General features: G+C 52.6%; 1 protein-coding gene across 9 annotated transcripts; it reads left to right on the forward strand.

The window, feature by feature from the left end:
• Positions 1–1,355: 1,355 nt before the first annotated feature.
• Positions 1,356–13,811, forward strand: NFE2L1 (NFE2 like bZIP transcription factor 1). 9 transcript variants are annotated; one of them, XM_030840015.2, is made up of 6 exons: positions 1,356–1,481; positions 2,957–3,972; positions 8,804–9,019; positions 9,431–9,520; positions 9,747–9,905; positions 10,697–13,811. In XM_030840015.2, the coding sequence occupies exons 2-6, from the start codon at positions 3,463–3,465 to the stop codon at positions 12,053–12,055; spliced, it is 2,334 nt and encodes a 777-aa protein (XP_030695875.1). In that variant the 5' UTR covers positions 1,356–1,481; positions 2,957–3,462; the 3' UTR covers positions 12,056–13,811. The 9 variants fall into 9 exon arrangements, with proteins under 9 accessions (XP_030695875.1, XP_030695877.1, XP_030695878.1 ...); XM_030840017.2 differs by having other exon boundaries at positions 8,837–9,019; XM_030840012.2 differs by lacking the exon at positions 1,356–1,481 and adding an exon at positions 1,789–1,885.
• Positions 13,812–18,477: the final 4,666 nt, after the last annotated feature.

The raw sequence follows: 18,477 nt of genomic DNA on the forward strand, positions 1-18,477 counted from the left end.
TGCACCACCAGGGAAGTCCCCTTAATCTGTCTTTGAAATGAGTAACTAGTTTTCTGAGGATTCAACGCAGTATACTCCTACATGGTGAAAGTGCATTATAATCTGTGAACCACCCAGAATTAAGCCGCCTAATTCTCCAAACACATGATGGACTAGGTGTTCTCATCAAATAAATTACCAGTTGGCCTTGTCCTTGGTTGTATAAGGACCAATGGCTCGCCCACTAGATTAGCAGGATCTTCCAGGGAGTCAAGAATTTGAGTCAATGCCTCTTTTTGTCCCACAGCTAGGAACAACTTACTGCAAACGCCGCCAACTCAGTGACAGCCTAAAAGTGGTCTTTGCACCAGCTGTATGAAAACTACCCGAGTTGTTTAATAAACGGGCAAGGTTATCAGGCTGCCACCCCAGGGTAAGAATCAGAACCTCTGGTGTGGTGCCTCAAAATGTGCAAGTTCAACAACTTCCCAAGGTGATGCTGGAGGTAAACCAATGTTTGGAAATCACAAAGATGTCGGCTAGAAGAGACTGGAGAACACTAGAAACTGAGGAAAGTTCCTGAAAAGCAAAACTAACCTGCGTGGGAGGCTGGGCAGAGGGGGTGTGTGGGGAGGTTGGTACAGAGGAGAAAGTGTTTGTATTATGACAAAAACAACTAATTATGTCACATTCCTCATAACCCCAACGTCCCACCACCGTCGTGGCAAGCCGTCCGCAGGGTTTGCCTGGGACAGGCGGCGTAAGGATCCCTGACTGGCAAGGGGCCCAACGCGCAGCCCGCACGGAGCGGAAGCTAGGAGAGCGGTTTCCGCTGCCAGCACCCAAAATGGCGGCACGAGCGTCCCCACCATGCGAAACACATGCTCTGTGCCCCACCTCAGCATCTCAGGTCTTACTGGACTTTTGCAAGTCACCGTGGGAACCCTCAAGGGGGGGACCCCGCACTCCGGCGGCGATACCACCTCCCATTCCCAGCCTTAAGCCCTTATACCCTCGCCAAAGAATGCACTGGAAGCGCTCAGCCTATTAACTTCACTCCGTGCCCAGCCTGTAATACCTCCTGCAGCCGGCGAGCGACGGGCGCACGGCTGAGGGGTCCCGAACGCCGGGCGATAGGGCCTTCGCCCCACTTTATTGGTGGGCCCATGCCGTGGGGCGGGCCTACATGCCCATTGGGCCGTGGACCGTGTCAGTCTTGGGAAATCGGTAAAGGGAGAAGGAGGCGCACTCAGCCATTGGGTTCTCTCTGCTGTCAATCAAAGCGACATCCGGCGACGGCCAATGTCTCCGCTCGTTGATTGGAGAAACGTGTCCCGGGGGAGTACGCGGAGGGCGGGCTTCCGTGTGAGGTAGAAGGAGGGGGCGGGGAGGGAAGCGGAGGCTGGGGAGCTCTAGGCCGGCCGGCGGTGGCGGCGGCAAGGCCTGGCCTCGGGCTGAGCGCCTGCTGTGGCGGCAGCGGCGGACGCCGAGATCAGCAGAGGGTATCAAGCACATTTCTTTCCCTAACGGGAGGGGCGCAGCGCCGCGGGGCCGAGGCTTACGGGGTGAAGGGCGGCGGGGTGGAGCTGAGGGGCAGGAGGCGGGAGCGGGCGGCCGAGCGGAGTTCGCGTCGGGGCCGGGCCCTGGGCCTGGCAGGGAGGGGCCGAGAGGCAGTGGAGAAAGCATCTCCGGGGTGGGTTGGACTGGGGAGGGCTGAGGGCCTGAGAAGGCGTGGTGTTAGGCCCAGGCTTGGGAGCGGGGTGGGGCCATAAGGGCGGAGGGCGGGGTGGGGTTTGGCCGTCAGGGTGGGTCAAGGCCAGGAAAGTAGCACTTGTTCGCTGCTGCCCAGAGGCTAGAAGTCGAGGCGCCAGGAGCGGCATGGCGACTTGGTCCCAGCCGGACTCGGGTATCCGGGGCAGGGTGGGACCGGGCTCAGGCCTGGCCTTACTCGATCTTTAAGGGACCTTGTCCGGTTTCTCGAACTTAATTGGCTCTTGGGAGGTTTTTAGTAGTAAATTGCGTGAGAATTGGAGGGAAGTGTAAGCAGGAATTCTGGGTCGCAATTATGTTTACTCCAACCAGATAAGGGCGTGTGTGTGTGTGTATGTATATATATCCCTCTTTCTCTTTAGGATGAAGTTCGTAGATGGGTCACAGCAGTGAACAGGAGAGAGCTATGTCGTGGTTTATGAGGTTAATGGAAGCTCAGAAGTAGAGACTAGAAAGTGAAAGGCAGCTTTACTCCCTCCCCACTTGGCTATCTGGGTTGAAGACTTGGCCATATCCTTCTGCTTTGGATCAGAAGGTCACGTGAATGAAAATAAAACCTGCCTATTGAAATTCTGGACCTAATAATCCTGCCTCAGGGCCCCCCATCTCGTCAGTACCCCCATTTTTTTAAAATGTGAGAGTGATAGGAAAGGGAAATCAGATTTTAAAGTTGGAAAAACAAAAGGCGTTATTCTTTTCTATGATGTGGTGGTTGTCTTCTTGTCCTTTTACTCTCACCCATTAATAATCTCTCCCTCCCTTTTAGAACTTGAAGGCACAAGAATTGTAGGCAGTTTTCTACTGAGAGAGGAGAAACAAACTTTCTTTTAAGATAGGAAATGGACTTCTCACGCTAAAAATAGAAGCTGGGTAGTGTGTATGGGGTGGGGGGAGGGTTGGTAAATCAGACAACGTGTAAAGTATTTTGGATGCCCTGGGCATTATCTGCTTATCCAAAATGAGCCACCTTTTAGGGTGCTGCAGAATTAATATCCAGAAACTGAGATCCCTTGTGAGCAATACCTTCCTCTCATAGTTGTTCTGTCTGTAACAGGTTTTCATGTTTTGTTTTTCTTGGAGTATAATAACTGATTTCTTTTTAAATAAAAAATAAAAGTGGCCTTTTAATGTGTTTCCTACCTCTGCCTTGGTCATGGCATGAAAATTATGGAATCTTATCCTGTTGCTTTTGTGATTCCCATTTCAGGTTTCTTTGGAAACCCCCCTGGTAAGTGTGGAGGAGGCGGGACACTCTGACCCAAGACAAAAGGCCTGTAGCTCCAGCCAAAGGAAATAAACCTTAGGAGAGAGAAGGAAAAAAAATATCCATCAGCTGTTCCCGAGAACAACCTGCAGTGAAATTTACAGAGAGGACAACTAATGTGAGTGAGGAAGTGACTGTATGTGGACTGTGGAGACAGTAAGTCACGTGGGCCCTGAGGGCCTGGACTGGGTTAGGAAACAGTTGTACTTTCAGAGGTGAGGTGTCAAGAAGGGAAAAGTGAATGTGGTCTGGAGTGTGGCCTTGGCTCCAAGGGGTGTGCTTTCCTCTGAGGCTGTCAGGAAGCTCAGCCCCTGTGTTCTGCCAGGGTGGGGTACAGGGTTTGGCACTGAGGAGGGTAACTTGCTGGCTGGAGCAGCAGAGCAGTGGCCTTGATTTGTCTTTTGGAAGATTTAAAAACCAAAAAGCATAAACATTCTGGTCCTTCAGCAATGCTTTCTCTGAAGAAATACTTAACGGAAGGACTCCTCCAGTTCACCATTCTGCTGAGTTTGATCGGGGTGCGGGTGGACGTGGATACTTACCTGACCTCGCAGCTCCCCCCGCTCCGGGAGATCATCCTGGGGCCCAGTTCTGCCTATACTCAGACCCAGTTCCACAACCTGAGGAATACCTTGGATGGCTATGGTATCCACCCCAAGAGCATAGACCTGGACAATTACTTCACTGCCCGGCGGCTCCTCAGTCAGGTGAGGGCCCTGGACAGGTTCCAGGTGCCAACCACTGAGGTTAACGCCTGGCTGGTCCACCGGGATCCGGAGGGGTCTGTCTCTGGCAGCCAGCCCAGCTCGGGCCTCGCCCTCGAGAGTTCCAGTGGTCTCCAAGATGTGACAGGCCCAGACAACGGGGTGCGAGAAAGCGAAACGGAGCAGGGATTCAGTGAAGATTTGGAGGATTTGGGGGCTGTAGCCCCTCCAGTCAGTGGAGACTTAACCAAAGAGGTTAGTGGCGACGTGGAGGGGAGGGTGGGAAGGGTCTGGGGTTGCGGGGGTGGGCTGAAGGGTGGTCCTGAAGGAGTGTAGTAATAGTAGTAAGCCCTGCAAAGAACCAGAGAGGTTCCGGGGGGTCTCAGGCATTGTTCTGGGATAGGAGTGGGCTAGATTGTCTGACTAAGATTGGGAGTTGGGAGCATTTCCTTGTGTTGAACCATTGACCCACCTCTAAATGAACTGTCAGGGCAGTGGGAGGTCCTTAGAACATGCCTGTGTGTTTACTGCTTGGATTTCAACATGACTCCTGGAGGCCTGGGGTGGGGGAGGGAGTCATGTTATGATGGGCTTTGATGCGGTGTATGTTCGTTGCTAAGACACAAATATTTTGTGGACTGTTGCCTTGTACCTCCCCCCACATCAAAACACACCTACGTATTCTGAAGTTCTCCTCCTTTGTGGTCAGGCCTGTTGTGGTGGTAAGGTCCTGATAAGTCTCCTCTCCTGGGTCTGAGCCAAGGGGTAGATTTAGATAGTTATTCTTGGCCAGGAGAGGGCCAAGGCTCCCATTCTTTGCTAAAGGCCCACTGCAGCGAGTAGGGACGGGAGGGATGGATGGGAACTAGAAGAGAAACTGCATTCTGCTGCTGAAGGCAGCTTGCTTTGAGCTGTCAGAGGTCTGAACTGACGAGTGGCTGACACACTGTTGTGGGCAGAAGGTGATGCAGTCGCCTCTAACCATGTTAAATGGTTTCTGCTGCCCCTCCCCCACCAATGTGATAAGACTGCTTTGAGCTCTGCGTTTGGACCTGTCTTGCCACTCAGTCTTACGGAGCTTGGGAAAAGATCCAGTTCAGTCGCTGGCCATTAGGGAAGGAGGAGGCTGGATTGCACTGGGCTGGGTTTTCCAGAGCTGAGTCTTGAGGCGGGGGTGCATGGGGGGAGTGTTTGGGAAGAGGGAGTGTGGAGGTATGTTAAAAGTTTTACAGATGCTGTAGAACTTGGCTCTTTCTGCATACCAGTCAGACCAGGTTTTGCCTACCATCCCGCGTTGAAGCCTGTTCTAAGCTCGGTTCTCTGAATGTTAGTGACTGTCAAATCATGTGGCTTTCTCTGGGCCAGTGGTCCTCAACTGGGGATGATTTTGTCCATCAGGGAACATGTGGCAGTGTCTAGAGACAGCTTTCGTTGTCACAACTGGAGAAGGTGTTATTGGCATCTAGTGGAGAGAGGCATGGGATGCTGCCGAACTTCCTAAAAAGCATAGGACAGCCCCTAAATAACAGGTTGATCTGGGCCCAAATGTCAGTAGTGCCAGGGTTGCTCTGTGCTTAGCTGGCTCACATTGGCTCTACTTTGAGAGAGACTAGAATTACCTGCATATGGGAGTCGTGAGCACTCCTTGCCTTGCAGTGCCTCTTTTCTGAGATTCTTACAGTGCCACCTCTCTTCTGCTTCCTCTGTTATTTACCTTCAACTGGACTCCAGTCTTGGCACAGTGGTCTGAAGAAGTATGCCTCCCAGCCTACTCTTCCATCATCCCACCCACGGTAGCTCCTCAAGGGGTAGATGTAATTGGGCTTGGGAACCCTGCTGCTGGTAACCCAGCAGGCATAGCTTCATTCCTCTTCCTGCAGGGATCTCTCCTGGGATGGGGTGGGATGGGATGTTTTTAATGTAATTGGCTGGGTTGGGGTGGAATGGGATGGGACTTTGACCCTGCTTGCCTCCATTTCTTGATCTTCGTGAAGTTTGTGCTTTCCCTGACCCCAGGCTTTCACTGCTCCCTTTGGAGATTGGGGGTGGGTTAGCGTTAGGGGCCCAGGCTGGGTATGGGGGAAGGGAGGATTTTTGTGTGTCTAGAACATTATTTCCTCAGCAACTCAGGGATAAAAATACCCAGGTCCAGAGCATGTGACAGGCACTGCTGGAGCTGGTATTATCCCTGGGTGGCAGCACTCCCCTGCTGCCAGGCCTGTTCGATGGACAGCTATAGCCCAGGCCCTTGTCAGGGATAGGATTCCCCTCGAGGTTGGCACTCTGCCCAGAGAGGGGGGTGGCCTGTGTACAGCTCTTTGCAGGCGAGGAGGAGCACTCTGCGACCAAGGAGAACATACTGTCCCTGACCTGACCTTAGGCTCAAGGGGAGCAGCAGTGAGGATGGGAGCCAGAATTGTGACCCTGATTCTGTCAGGGGCATTCTTCCTGCTTTAGAGATGTAAGCCGGGGCTCAGGCAGAGATGGCTCTTGAACAAAGCCTGGGGTAAAAAGAAAGTGGGGGGCAGGGGGGACATGTTTGTGTCCAGGACGTTGCGGAGCACCTGTCTCCTTCAGTGCTGGCGTTCAGGCTCCTGTCTCCCTCCTCTTGCCTGGGGCTAGGCCTGGCCGGCACTGTGACATCCCTGCATTTGTGCAGATGGATTTCCCCCTTCCTCTTGTCTAGCTTGTTGTAGGGTGACAAAGCCCCTGGTTCCCAGTGGATCTGGGTGCACTGGGTTCCTGCTCAGGCTAGCTTTTTGAGCCTTGGGTTTGAGGACGACTGGCCACAGCTCTCCTGAGGAACGGGAAAACTCCTTACACTTCCAGGGAAGAACTTAGATTCCCGAAGAAGCTGTGGGAGGAGTGTCTGCCCAGTCCTGAGTCCCAGTCCTGAGTGGGCTGGGTAAGCAGGATGCGACAGGAGGTAGAGTGGCACCCCTTCCCCCCAGGGCGCTCTCACTGCGCCACCCCGGCTGGCTGACTGGGCTGGGTGGGGCTGCCCGCCCCTGGGTGCGTCTCCTTGAGGAGACGGAGGCGGCCGGCGATGGGCTGGTTCCTTGCGGCAGCTTCTCCAGCTGCCCTGGTGCAGAGATTGGCTCCCGGCTGCAGCTAGGTAACAGGCGGTGGGAGGGGATTGGCTCCTTCCGCATCTCCAGCGGAGACTTGGGGGAGGAGATTGGCTCTCGTCGCAGCCTAGGTAACGACAGTGGGAGGGGATTGGCTCTTTCCGCAGCCCAGCTGCTGACCTGGGGGAGGGGATTGGCTCTCCGCAGCCTCAGCAGTGACCTGCGGGGTGGGAGGGGGAGGGGATTGGCTCCTTGCTGCAGCCTAGGTAACAAGTTTGGGGGGCGTGGGGAGGGGGAGAGAGGGAGGAGCGGGAGGATAGGCCCAGGAGGGAGCTTGCTTTCCTCTGCAGCTTGAGCACGGAGCATGGGGTGGGAGTCCCATCTCACTGCAGCCTCTGCGGTGAGCTCAGGGTGGGGGCTGCCGGGCGCCTGAGTGGAACTGGGGTTGTGAGGTGGGAGGGGGCTGCTCCAGGATGGAGGAAGGGGGCTGGGCTGGGCCGCCCAGGCAGCAGCACGGGCGGGGCACCCTCCTTGGGCCCCTCGGAGCTAGCAAGGGGCCACCCTTCCAGCCTGGTGTGCTCCCTGCGAGCCAAGAGCTCCTTGGAGCCCCCTGTCCGGCTGCCCAGCACCAGCTGCCCTGGGGCTCATCTCGCACACCATGACCCGCCTGGACCGCAGCTCTCACAGTGGTGGGGGCCATGCCAAAGGGAGCCGGCCCCTTAACTCTTTGGTGGCTGGTCACCGGGTGGCCCAGCCCCCCTCTGCTCCTGGGTCCAGGGCTTCTGTTCAGGTTGGTATATGTGGGGAGACTGCAGGGAGAGGTACACCTGGGAGGTCTTAGGATCAGGGAGGCTTACTGTGGGAGAGGGATACCTGGTCAGATCTAGGGAGGTGGGTCTAATCTAAGGATACTGCTTTCTGGAAAGTGTCTGCCTTTTAATCTCTGACTGGAAGGCAACAGTTTAGGGTTTCTTTAACTGCAGGGGGTGGCATGTACAGGAAACCCGAACGCCTCATATTTATTGGGGTTGTACGCTGGTGGCATTGGGGGTAGCAGGTGGAGCCGGAACTAATCAGGAGCCGCCAGCGTAGAGTGAGAGGGAGGCATTTTGGTGCCCGGGGCGGCAGTTGTGGCTGGGCAGTGATGGGGGCTATGTCCTTGAGTGGGTTGCCTGATGGGAGTCAGTGAGTCCTGGGGTGTGGTAAGGGAGTGAGAGCACTGGTTTGTGGGGACACCGTGGGGCTGGCCTTGGCAGGGGTGGGGTGTCCAGTGAGGATCATCTGACTGCCTGAGGCTCTCCGGGGATTGAGGCAGCTTGCTGGGATCAGCTGAGAGTGGGCATTCTGTTCTGGCAGGGATGGATCTTGAGGTGAGCCTGGACTGAGAATTGTGGGTGTTCAGCCTTACTCCTGCCTCATCCAGGGAAGGGGGAACGGCTGTAGGAAGGGCTGGATAGCCTGTCGTTGTCATTGGTTGCATCAGGTGGTTGCAAATGCAGGGATTTTCCTCTCCAGTCCACCCCACCCCTTTATGCAAATGAAATGGCACCACAGGCTGATGCAAGTCTGGCCACTGCGAAGCAATTTTGCTTGACAGTTCACTCTTGCTTGCCATGGCCAGCTTTCTACAAACCAAGTTTTAAGGGATTCCCATTCCCGAAATGGGAAGTGTCTCCTCCTTCCCCCTTTCTTCTTAAGTAGTGGTAAGATGGCCCTGCCTTTTGGCCTGGCTGTGCCTCTGGTCCAGATCCTAAGCCCGCAGACCGGTATGGTGATGGTTGTGCTAGTGGTTTTCGCTAGCTCTTTTTTTTTTTTTTTTTTGGAGGCTGGTGTCTGGAAATGGATGAATGAAGCCGTGCTGGTACGGAGGGGACAGGGGGTAGAGTCTGGCAGGTGTAGATTGGGAGGGGCCCCACCCGGGAGTAGTTGGGGTGATGCTAGCAGAAACCTCTGAGGGGCAGGACAGGGAGGGGCCCCTGGACCCCAGAGCTAAAGTCATGATGCGCTCTGTCTTTCAGGACATAGATCTGATTGACATCCTTTGGCGACAGGATATTGACCTGGGGGCTGGGCGTGAGATTTTTGACTACAGTCATCGCCAGAAGGAGCAGGATGTGGATAAGGAGCTGCAAGATGGAGCAGAGCAGGAGGACACCTGGCCAGGCGAGGGTGCAGAAGCTCTGGCACGAAACTTGCTAGTGGATGGAGAGACTGGGGAGAGCTTCCCTGCACAGGTACTCCTGCCTCTGCCCACTTCTAGAAACTTCTCTTTAGAGAAGGCAGGTTGTGTCTGTGGGATGGGCCTGAATGTATATCTTGGGTTGGGGTCTCTAAGTCACAGTGGTGGCTGAGGAAGCGGGAGTAGAAGAGCAGCAGCAGCGGAGGGGCCGCGCCTTGGTAACGAACAGCACATGGGAGGCAGAGCATCTAGCGGCTTTCTGCTTGCGTCAGAACCCCCCACTCTCTTCTCCCCTGGAGTTTGGGACTCAGGGCCAGCCGACAGCCTGGGAACGGAGGGCGAGTGTAGGCCTGCAACCATGCAGGGCCTCCTTCAAGCTTCCCCTTGGAAAGGCTGGGGAAGGGGCTTCGGCCCACAGGCAGCCAAGGCCCGGGTCAGTCAGACTTAACAGTTGCTGTTGCCACAGGTGCCTGGTGGGGAGGACCAGACAGCCCTGTCCCTGGAAGAGTGCCTTAGGCTGCTGGAGGCCACCTGCCCCTTTGGGGAGAATGCTGAGGTGAGCAGGACTCCAGGGAGAGCCCACTGAGTCAGCAGGGCAGCCTGCACACAGTGTGTCTCTCTGTGGCTGCCTGAGGGGCCGGCTTTTGGTGTTGGCCTTGTCCTGGCTGCTGGGGGTGAATTCAGAGGAAGGAAGAAACAGAACCTCAGGTGGTAGTCTCGGGGAGGAAAGCAGAAGGTGGTCTTTCCTCCTCCCCTGTTAAACCCTCTGTGTTTTGCCCTAGTTTCCAGCAGACATTTCCAGCATAACAGAAGCAGTGCCTAGTGAGAGTGAGCCCCCAGGTCTTCAAAACAATCTTTTGTCTCCTCTCCTGACGGGGACAGAGTCTCCATTTGATTTGGAACAGCAGTGGCAAGATCTCATGTCCATCATGGAAATGCAGGTAGGATTATCAGAACCAGGCACAAACCTCTCGGACTTTGTGTGGGGTGTCTTCATACTCAGTTGCTTTTCCACTTCTGGGAGAAGAGAGAGTAACACCTTTCTGATCCATAGGAAAGTGGGGACACTGAGAGGTAACTGTCCACGTGTCAGTAGGTGGTGGAGTCAGGATTGGGGTTTGGGTTAAAGCCCCGGGGCTGAGGCTTCTAACGCAGGCCTGCCTCCTAGGAGCGCCTCCTTCTTTCCCTTCAGGCAGATAATCACTGGGCTGGGTGTTTCCTAGGTTTAGCATTAATAAAAGCTGACATTATTGTAGTGCTTTACAGCCATTGTATTTCACTTGGCCCTCGGGATCATCTAGTCAGCCCTTTATTATTTTAAACGTGAGGACACTGAATCTCAAAGAGAGACTGAGTGAAATGCTCCTGGTCTTACAGCAAATGGTGCAGCTAGGCTTTCTTACTCCAAGGCTGGGTGTACTTTTCACTGTGCTGATTCTGCAGTGTTAGGTGCTTTTTTCCTCTCCTCCATGATGGGGGAGTCTGGGCCAAACATGACCTGGAGCTGATCAGTCCTGCCTTGGGGTGGAGTCCACAGGGAGGAACCCATCTCTGCCAGGCATGATGGATCAAGCGGGGCCAGGAGCTGATGCTGTGGGCTGTGGTTTCCTGTCTCTTGCCTTTACACCCATGCAGCTGTGCCTATGTTGGGTGCCTGCTATCGTGAGCCCCCAGCCACACCTGGGGATGGAGTCTGCGCTAAGTGAACGGTGATGCTCTTCTCCCCTCCCAGGCCATGGAAGTGAACACATCAACAAGTGAAATCCTGTACGATGCCCCTCCAGGAGACCCACTGAGCACCAACTACAGCCTTGCCCCCAACACTCCCATCAATCAGAATGTCAGCCTGCATCAGGCGTCCCTGGGGGGCTGCAGCCAGGACTTCTCACTCTTCAGCCCGGAGGTGGAGAGCCTGCCTGTGGCCGGCAGCTCCACGCTGCTCCCGCTGGTCCCCAGCAATTCCACCAGCCTCAACTCCACCTTTGGTTCCACCAACCTGGCAGGGCTCTTCTTTCCACCCCAGCTGAATGGCACAGCCAATGACACAGCAGGCCCTGAGCTGCCTGACCCACTCGGGGGTCTGTTAGATGAAGCCATGCTAGATGAGATCAGCCTGATGGACCTGGCCATTGAAGAAGGCTTTAACCCCGTGCAGGCCTCCCAGCTCGAAGAGGAATTTGACTCTGACTCAGGCCTCTCCTTGGACTCCAGCCATAGCCCTTCCTCCCTGAGCAGCTCTGAAGGTAGTTCTTCCTCCTCCTCGTCCTCCTCCTCCTCTTCTTCCTCTTCCTCTTCCTCTACTTCTTCCTCAGCCTCTTCCTCCTTTTCTGAGGAAGGTGCAGTTGGCTACAGTTCTGACTCTGAGACCTTGGATCTGGAAGAGGCTGAGGGCGCTGTGGGCTACCAGCCCGAGTATTCCAAGTTCTGCCGCATGAGCTACCAGGACCCAGCTCAGCTCTCCTGCCTGCCCTATTTGGAGCATGTGGGCCACAACCACACATACAACATGGCACCCAGTGCCCTCGACTCTGCTGACCTGCCACCACCCAGCACCCTCAAGAAGGGCAGCAAGGAGAAGCAGACCGACTTCCTGGACAAACAGATGAGCCGGGATGAGCATCGAGCCCGAGCCATGAAGATCCCCTTCACCAACGACAAGATCATCAACCTGCCTGTGGAGGAGTTCAACGAGCTGCTGTCCAAGTACCAGCTGAGTGAAGCCCAGCTGAGCCTCATCCGTGACATCCGGCGCCGTGGCAAGAACAAGATGGCGGCGCAGAACTGCCGCAAGCGCAAGCTGGACACCATCCTGAACCTGGAGCGGGATGTGGAGGACCTGCAGCGCGATAAAGCCCGGCTGCTGCGGGAGAAGGTTGAGTTCCTCCGGTCCCTGCGGCAGATGAAGCAGAAGGTCCAGAGCTTGTACCAGGAAGTGTTTGGGCGGCTGCGGGATGAGAACGGGCGGCCCTACTCGCCCAGTCAGTATGCGCTGCAGTATGCCGGGGATGGCAGCGTCCTCCTCATTCCCCGCACCTTGGCTGACCAGCAGGCCCGGCGGCAGGAGAGGAAGCCGAAGGACCGGAGAAAGTGAGCCTGGGGAGGAAGGGGGTTGACGCTCACCGAGATGGAAACTGGAGAAGGGCTGGGCCTGGACCTGGACCTACAGCGGGGACTTTAATGCCTTCTTATCCAATAGATCTCAGATGGGATGACTGCGGGTCAGTGGACAGGAAGAGGCAGGCGCAGGCGCTGTCTGGCTCAGCTTCCCCCACTGAGGGGGGTGGAAGTGGCCAGACCGTTTGGGTGGACAGGGTCCTCACCCCTACCCTTTTCCTTTGAGGGAAGGGTGGTGCTGGCATTGCTGGAGGCCGAAAAAGGGAAAGTAAGGGACTTGTGAGAGGAGAGGAAAGTAGTAGAAAGTCTCATTCCTGGAAGGAAGGAAGGAAGGAAGGAAGGAAAACAGAAAACCCAGAAAAATCAAAGCGGGAAGAAAATCAGAGGGCAGGTTAAGTTGGCTCTGGCCAGGATTCCAGGCAGCAGGTTTTAGAGGGGACTAGATTACTGGTGTGAGTAAACCCCACTTCAGCCTAGGGGAGGGGTGGAACACGGAGTCGGTTCTGAGAGGGGCCTGTGAACTCTTCCTGCTCCTGCACTTTGGCATCCCTGACGGGGAGCTCTCGGATAATATCTCCTGTGAGGTTTCCATCAGAGGGGAGCCCCTGGGACCCGACACTGGCTTGGAGGGTTAGGATCAAAGGGTAGAGTCAACAGGCAGGGGTCGTGAGGCCTCATGCTGCAGCAGCCCCAACACCAAGCATGTCACTCACTGCCCTGCCATACCTCTTCCTCTGTGCCCAGTCACCCCTGAGCTGAGGCTCCCACGTCTCCATCAGAGCCTGCATGCGAATGCTGTTCTCTTCCCACCCGTGTGCCCCCGCCCCTCACCAGCTGCCTGGAGCTCTTCTGGAGCTGGGGTGCTGGCAGTGCCCACAGGGCTGGGCCTGCAGCCTCCTGGGAGCTGCTCTGAGGCAGGGGGATGATGTGGAGAAGCCAGGCAGTATTCAGCACAACACTGGGGAGTGACTCTTCCCTCAGGCCTCCCCTACCAACAACTGGGCTTTGTCACTGGAAAGACAAAAAACTACAAAACCCAGCAGCAACAACAAAAACTAGTCCTCTTAGAGTTTCTTGCGCTTTGATTTTTTTAGGGCTTGAGCCCTGTTTCACTTATAGGGTCTAGAATGCTTGTGTTGAGTAAAAAGGAGATACCAATATTCAAAGCTGCTAAATGTTCTCTTTGCCATAAAGACTCCGTGTAACCGTGTGAACACTTGGGATTTTTCTCCTCTGTCCCGAGGTCTCTGTCTTTCTTTTTTGGGTTTCTTTCTAGGAGACTGAGAAATGCATGTAACAGGGGCTGAGGGTACCCCTCCCTCAGGCTCTTGGCCACAGGCAGCTTCTCCACACCCCCAGTTTAGCAAGGGCTCCTGGAGGACCGCCTGGGGGAGGCAGAGAGGGGAGCGCCAAGGTGGCCAGGTGGTTCCAGGACCACAGTGTCTCTAACTGTTGCCACTGCTGTCCCCACCTCGGCCTGGGTCTGGAGCATTGTCTGCCCCAGGCTAGCAGGAATGAGTTGAAGGGGGGAAGCACTGATTCTCCTCCCTGCTTAGGTGGGGAGGCATTCTAACTGAGCAGTAGGGATAGAAGGCACGAGCCTGGGAAGTGCTTTTATAAATTATTTTCCTTGTAGATTTTATTTTTAATTTATCTCTGTGACCTGCCAGGGAGAGGAGAGAGAGATGCTGTGAGCACATGACAAAATAAAATAAAATAAAATGGATGATTTATTCTCAAGTGCAATTTTTCCCTATTTTGAGTTTAAATTGAGAGTAAAGGAAACAGGGCCCATGAGGAGAGGACTGGCCATTGTGTGGCTAAGGCAGAGCTCTTAGGGGAAAGTGGGTGGAGAGCAGAGGAGGTTGACAATGAAGAATTTAGAAAGACAAGAGTCTTAAATACTGTATTAAAGCTTCCAGACAGGGGTTATGTACCTTTCTGTAGGGTTTGCCAGCTGAATCCTTTTAGACGAAGGATTCAGAATCCTTTTTGGCCTTTCTCGTAGGGCTAGGCTAGGTGGGTGTTGTCACCTGGCCCAGCTCCTTACCTGTCTTCCTGTGGCAAACTGCATTTTTAATATTGATTGTGCTGTTATTTCTCTGGTGGCCCCACCTACCAAGGGGGTGCAAGAGCTTTGGAGCGTAGTCACAGTGATGACGGTGATGGCAGAAACCCAAGAGATCTACAGGACCAGCACACGCCAAGCACTTCACTATAATAGCAGGGCCACGGAACCAGAGAACAGAAAGCTAGACCCCAGGGTTTAAGGCATTTGAAAGCTCTCCAGCTGAGGTGACCAGAATCTGTTCTCCCTCAAAATAATACAAAAAGCCTGTAAAGAGTTGAATGCTTTAAGGTACTGGATGGTTGCTGGAACAGCCACATGCGCATCTAGGGGTAGGTACTTAACAAATGTCTAAGTAATGAATGCCCACCTGGCAGTCTCTGTGAGATTACCAGATGAAGTTTAGGACTGGAAGCTGTGATCCTCCTCATGAAACCTGTGATCTTGAACTCCCCATGTACCACTGTATGGCCTGGCTTAGCCCAGTCCTTTAATGATGCTACTAGAGTTTATCCTATGGGGTGAATAGAATTCTGGGAATAACACTGAGTTCTTTTTTGTTTCAATTTACAATGTCTTTTGCCCCCCATCTAGTTGGAACGGGTTGGTCCTATCAAACGAGCTCTTTCCTAATTAGTAATTAACTTATGACTGTAAGCCAAATAAAACGAAGATTCTTAAAAAAAAAAAAGCCTAAAAATTAAGTCAGAAAAACTAATTTATGCTGATAAAAAATACAAGTTATATACAGAAAACTGTGACAAGTAAAATTCAGAGTAATGTTTTTGTATACTTTCTAGAAATGTGTATATTTTTGTTTAGTACACAATTAGGCTATAACTTTTATCTTGTTTTGCAACTTTTCAAACAGATTTTAAAGATTTTAAGAAAAAGTCCTCTCACCTTCCCCTTTGCTAGTGTTGCCTCTGGTCTGAGAAAGTGTGTTTTGGTCACCCCCTTCCCCCATGTCCCCTTATGGAGAAATGTACAGTTGTGTCTGGGAGCTTGCTGATTAGCTGGGGCTTTGGGCCAAGTTGGTCAGCACTGCTGTGGGGCTGACCTCTTTTTGCTGTTGGCAGGTGGAGTGGGTGTTCCAGCTTCAAGGCTTTTTCTGGCAGGAAGAAGATACGAGACCTCAAGTAAGGACTGTGAAGGCTGCTACACCTGAGACAGGAAGTGAGACGAGGTCCTAGATTTCGCAGGGAGATGAGCAGACCTCAGGACCAAACTTCTGGGTGACGTGCTTGGGTAGGGGTCGAAGGCTTGCTTTGTCTTGACTTTAGTCCTAGGCATCATTCAAACTGATTTTCCCACACATTTTAAATCATGTAAGGCGACGGAAATAGATCCATTGTGTTTGGGTTTTTTTTGCGGTACGCGGGCCTCTCACTGTTGCGGCCTCTCCCGTTGCGAAGCACAGGCTCCAGACGTGCAGGCCCAGCGGCCATGGCTCACGGGCCCAGCCGCTTCGCGGCATGTGGGATCTTCCGGACCGTGGGGCACGAACCCACGTCCCGTGCATCAGCAGGCGGACTCCCAAGCACTGCGCCACCAGGGAAGCCCCATTGTGGTTTTTTTTTTTAAGGCTGCACCACATGGCCTGTGGGATCTTAGTTCCCTGACCAGGGATTGAACCCGTGCCCCCTACAGTGGAAGCACAGAGTCCTAACCACTGGACCGCCAAGGAAGTCCCAGATCCACTGTTTCAATCTCTGCCCCACATACGATCTCACCAGTGAAGCCAGGGCTATTTCAGAATCAACAAAAATAGAAAAAATATAGAACTGAGGGAAAGTAGAGATCTAGAGACATGCTCAGTGTCATCAAGACCTGGCCTCCACGGCTGGCTCCTTGCCCTTCCTAGGGAAAGCTGAACAGCAATTAAAAACAGCCAGTGAATGAGGAGGTACTTTCCATGGAGTCCTGCCTTCCTCAGGCTGCCTTCATCCCTGCTTTGACCACCCACAGCTACACCAGACCTTGCTGCTCTTCAGATCTGTTTGGCACATAGCTGGAAAACAAGTGCCTTGCAGAAAAAAAGAACATCCCTACCACCATAGTTCTACCTCATCCAGTAGGGACTGACCTAGGGCAACAGCTTCAGAAACTCAGACTAAATATACAGTTTTAGGGCACTACCAGCAAGAGCCCATTTCCTTGATACTATCCATGTACAAAAATGGGTACCAGGTTGGTGTCTGCCTCTCTGGAAGTCATTTTCCCAACCAAGTGTAGACATTCTCTAGCAAAATCCATGTGTTTGATTATTATGAGTGGTTAAGCCTTGTTTTTCTATGCCTGATCCATCTGGGAAGTGAGAGGGAACCATAGACCTTCAACTGGTCATTTTGTCAGTGCACCAAGAACCTCTTTCACTTTTACTTCTCCCACAGAGGTCAGTCAGCCTCCGTCTAGTTCTGAACTTTATAGAGTAAGAGAGTGAGCATGTGGGGACTCTGGGGATACGTGTGAAACTTAACGCGTGATTTGAGTTCTGGTCCTTTTTCTGTCTAGGATTTCTTTGAAAGTTCATGTCTGCCTGAATTAGTTGAGAATCAGAATCTAGTGTACAAGTTGTCTCCAGTGGAGTGAGAATATGGGCCTTTGTGAAGAAGTGTGTTTTCAAAATCAGTTGGATAGAAATCCTTGTCTTCCTTTTTGAGTGTGCAGAAATATCAATAAAAGTCTTAAAGCTGGTTCTTTTCCAGTCTAACTGCAGAATGGAATAGGTTGTACAGTATTTGTTACTTAATTCCAAATGCTGTTTCAACCAAGGAAGCAAAACCTAGTTCACTTGGGGAGAGGTGGAGAAAAGACCAAGAGTTGGGGCTCTGCCTTTTGTTTTAAACACAGATTTAATGAGGCTAATTCAGTTGTCTTAATAAGCCTTCCAGTCTTCAGCTAGGGGCTGAAGCAGTAACTGAAACTGTGGGCCCATGTCCCAGAGCCAGGCCCCAAAGTAGCCCAGCCTGACCTGTGACTATGCAAACAGTAAACAGGGCAGGATTGGTCAAAGTCAACTAGGATTTTAAAATCCATGTGGGGTAAACAATGGCTTTGGTACTATCACAAGTAGTACTTTGGTAAATCACATGCAAACCAGTAAGGTCAGAATGCAGACTCAGACCTGCTGGTGAATTAACACAAGCTATTTAGTATCAACAAAAACCAGTCAGCATTATATTGTAAACCTAACGTTTCAGCCTTGCCTCAGAGTTCTGCCACCTAACTGGCCTAAGCAAAAAAAAAGCCTTAGAAACCGACTCCTTACTCTACTTGCCCCATAGAGCAGGGCCAACTATGCTTTTCATCCCAGCAGGATGATTTTATTTCACATTTCATTTGCTTTCAATATTCATCAATTTACTCATCGGGAAGTGCCCAAGGCCAAAGTCAATTAAAAGTCATCCATACGAAAGATAAGCAACCCTGAACACATCGGCTAGGAAAGCAGCAACTTTTGGAGAAAACCTCATTGCTGGACAGTCAAACCAAGGTGATGTGCAGATCAGAGACTGACAGTTGTCTGAGGACCTTAAGCTCCTATATCAAACTTCTTACCACATATCAGAACACCAGGATGTCTCTATCTATTGCTAAAAGGCAAGGTGAAGGAAGCCAAGACTCCTTCCTTTAATAAGCTGAATGCTGGCCTGGTAGTGGTATTTGTATTTCAATCAAATTCTAGCAGAGGGGACTTCCCTGGTGGTGCAGTGGTTAGGAATCCGCCTGCCAATGCAGGGGACATGGTTTCGAGCCCTGGTCCAGGAAGACCCCTCTTGCCACGGAGCAACTAAGCCTGTGCGCCACAACTACTGAAGCTGCGTGCCACAACTACTGAGCCTGCACACCTACAGCCTGTGCTCCGCAACAAGAGCTCCGCAACAATGAGAAGCCCGCGCACCGCAACTAGAGAAAGCCCACGTGCAGCAATGCAGCCAAAAATTAAAATAAATAAAAATAAAAAAAATAAATTCTAGCAGAGGGAAAACACTGAGCCTGGACTTAGTTCATTCCTATCAGTTCTGAGTTTTAAATGAGAACATCCTCATGATGTTCATGAGAAGGCCCAACTTGCACATCAGATTAGTATGACTTGATCAGATAAATTTGATCTCAAACAGAACTCAGGTCCATACATAGTTCAGGATTTGGAGCCATTGCAGAAATTTGGATTTCAGCGTTTCAATTCCACCAAATTATTTTGGAGTAGCGATTTGTTCTAGCACTCCCCCCCCACCCTTTCTCTATGAGGAAAATAATTACCTTGTAATACAGAGTCCCAATGCCACAGGCCATAGACTATAAAGATGTGCTGTGTACACATGGTC

Source organism: Globicephala melas, chromosome 20 (genome assembly GCF_963455315.2).
Source record: "Globicephala melas chromosome 20, mGloMel1.2, whole genome shotgun sequence".
Classification (NCBI taxonomy): domain Eukaryota; kingdom Metazoa; phylum Chordata; class Mammalia; order Artiodactyla; family Delphinidae; genus Globicephala; species Globicephala melas.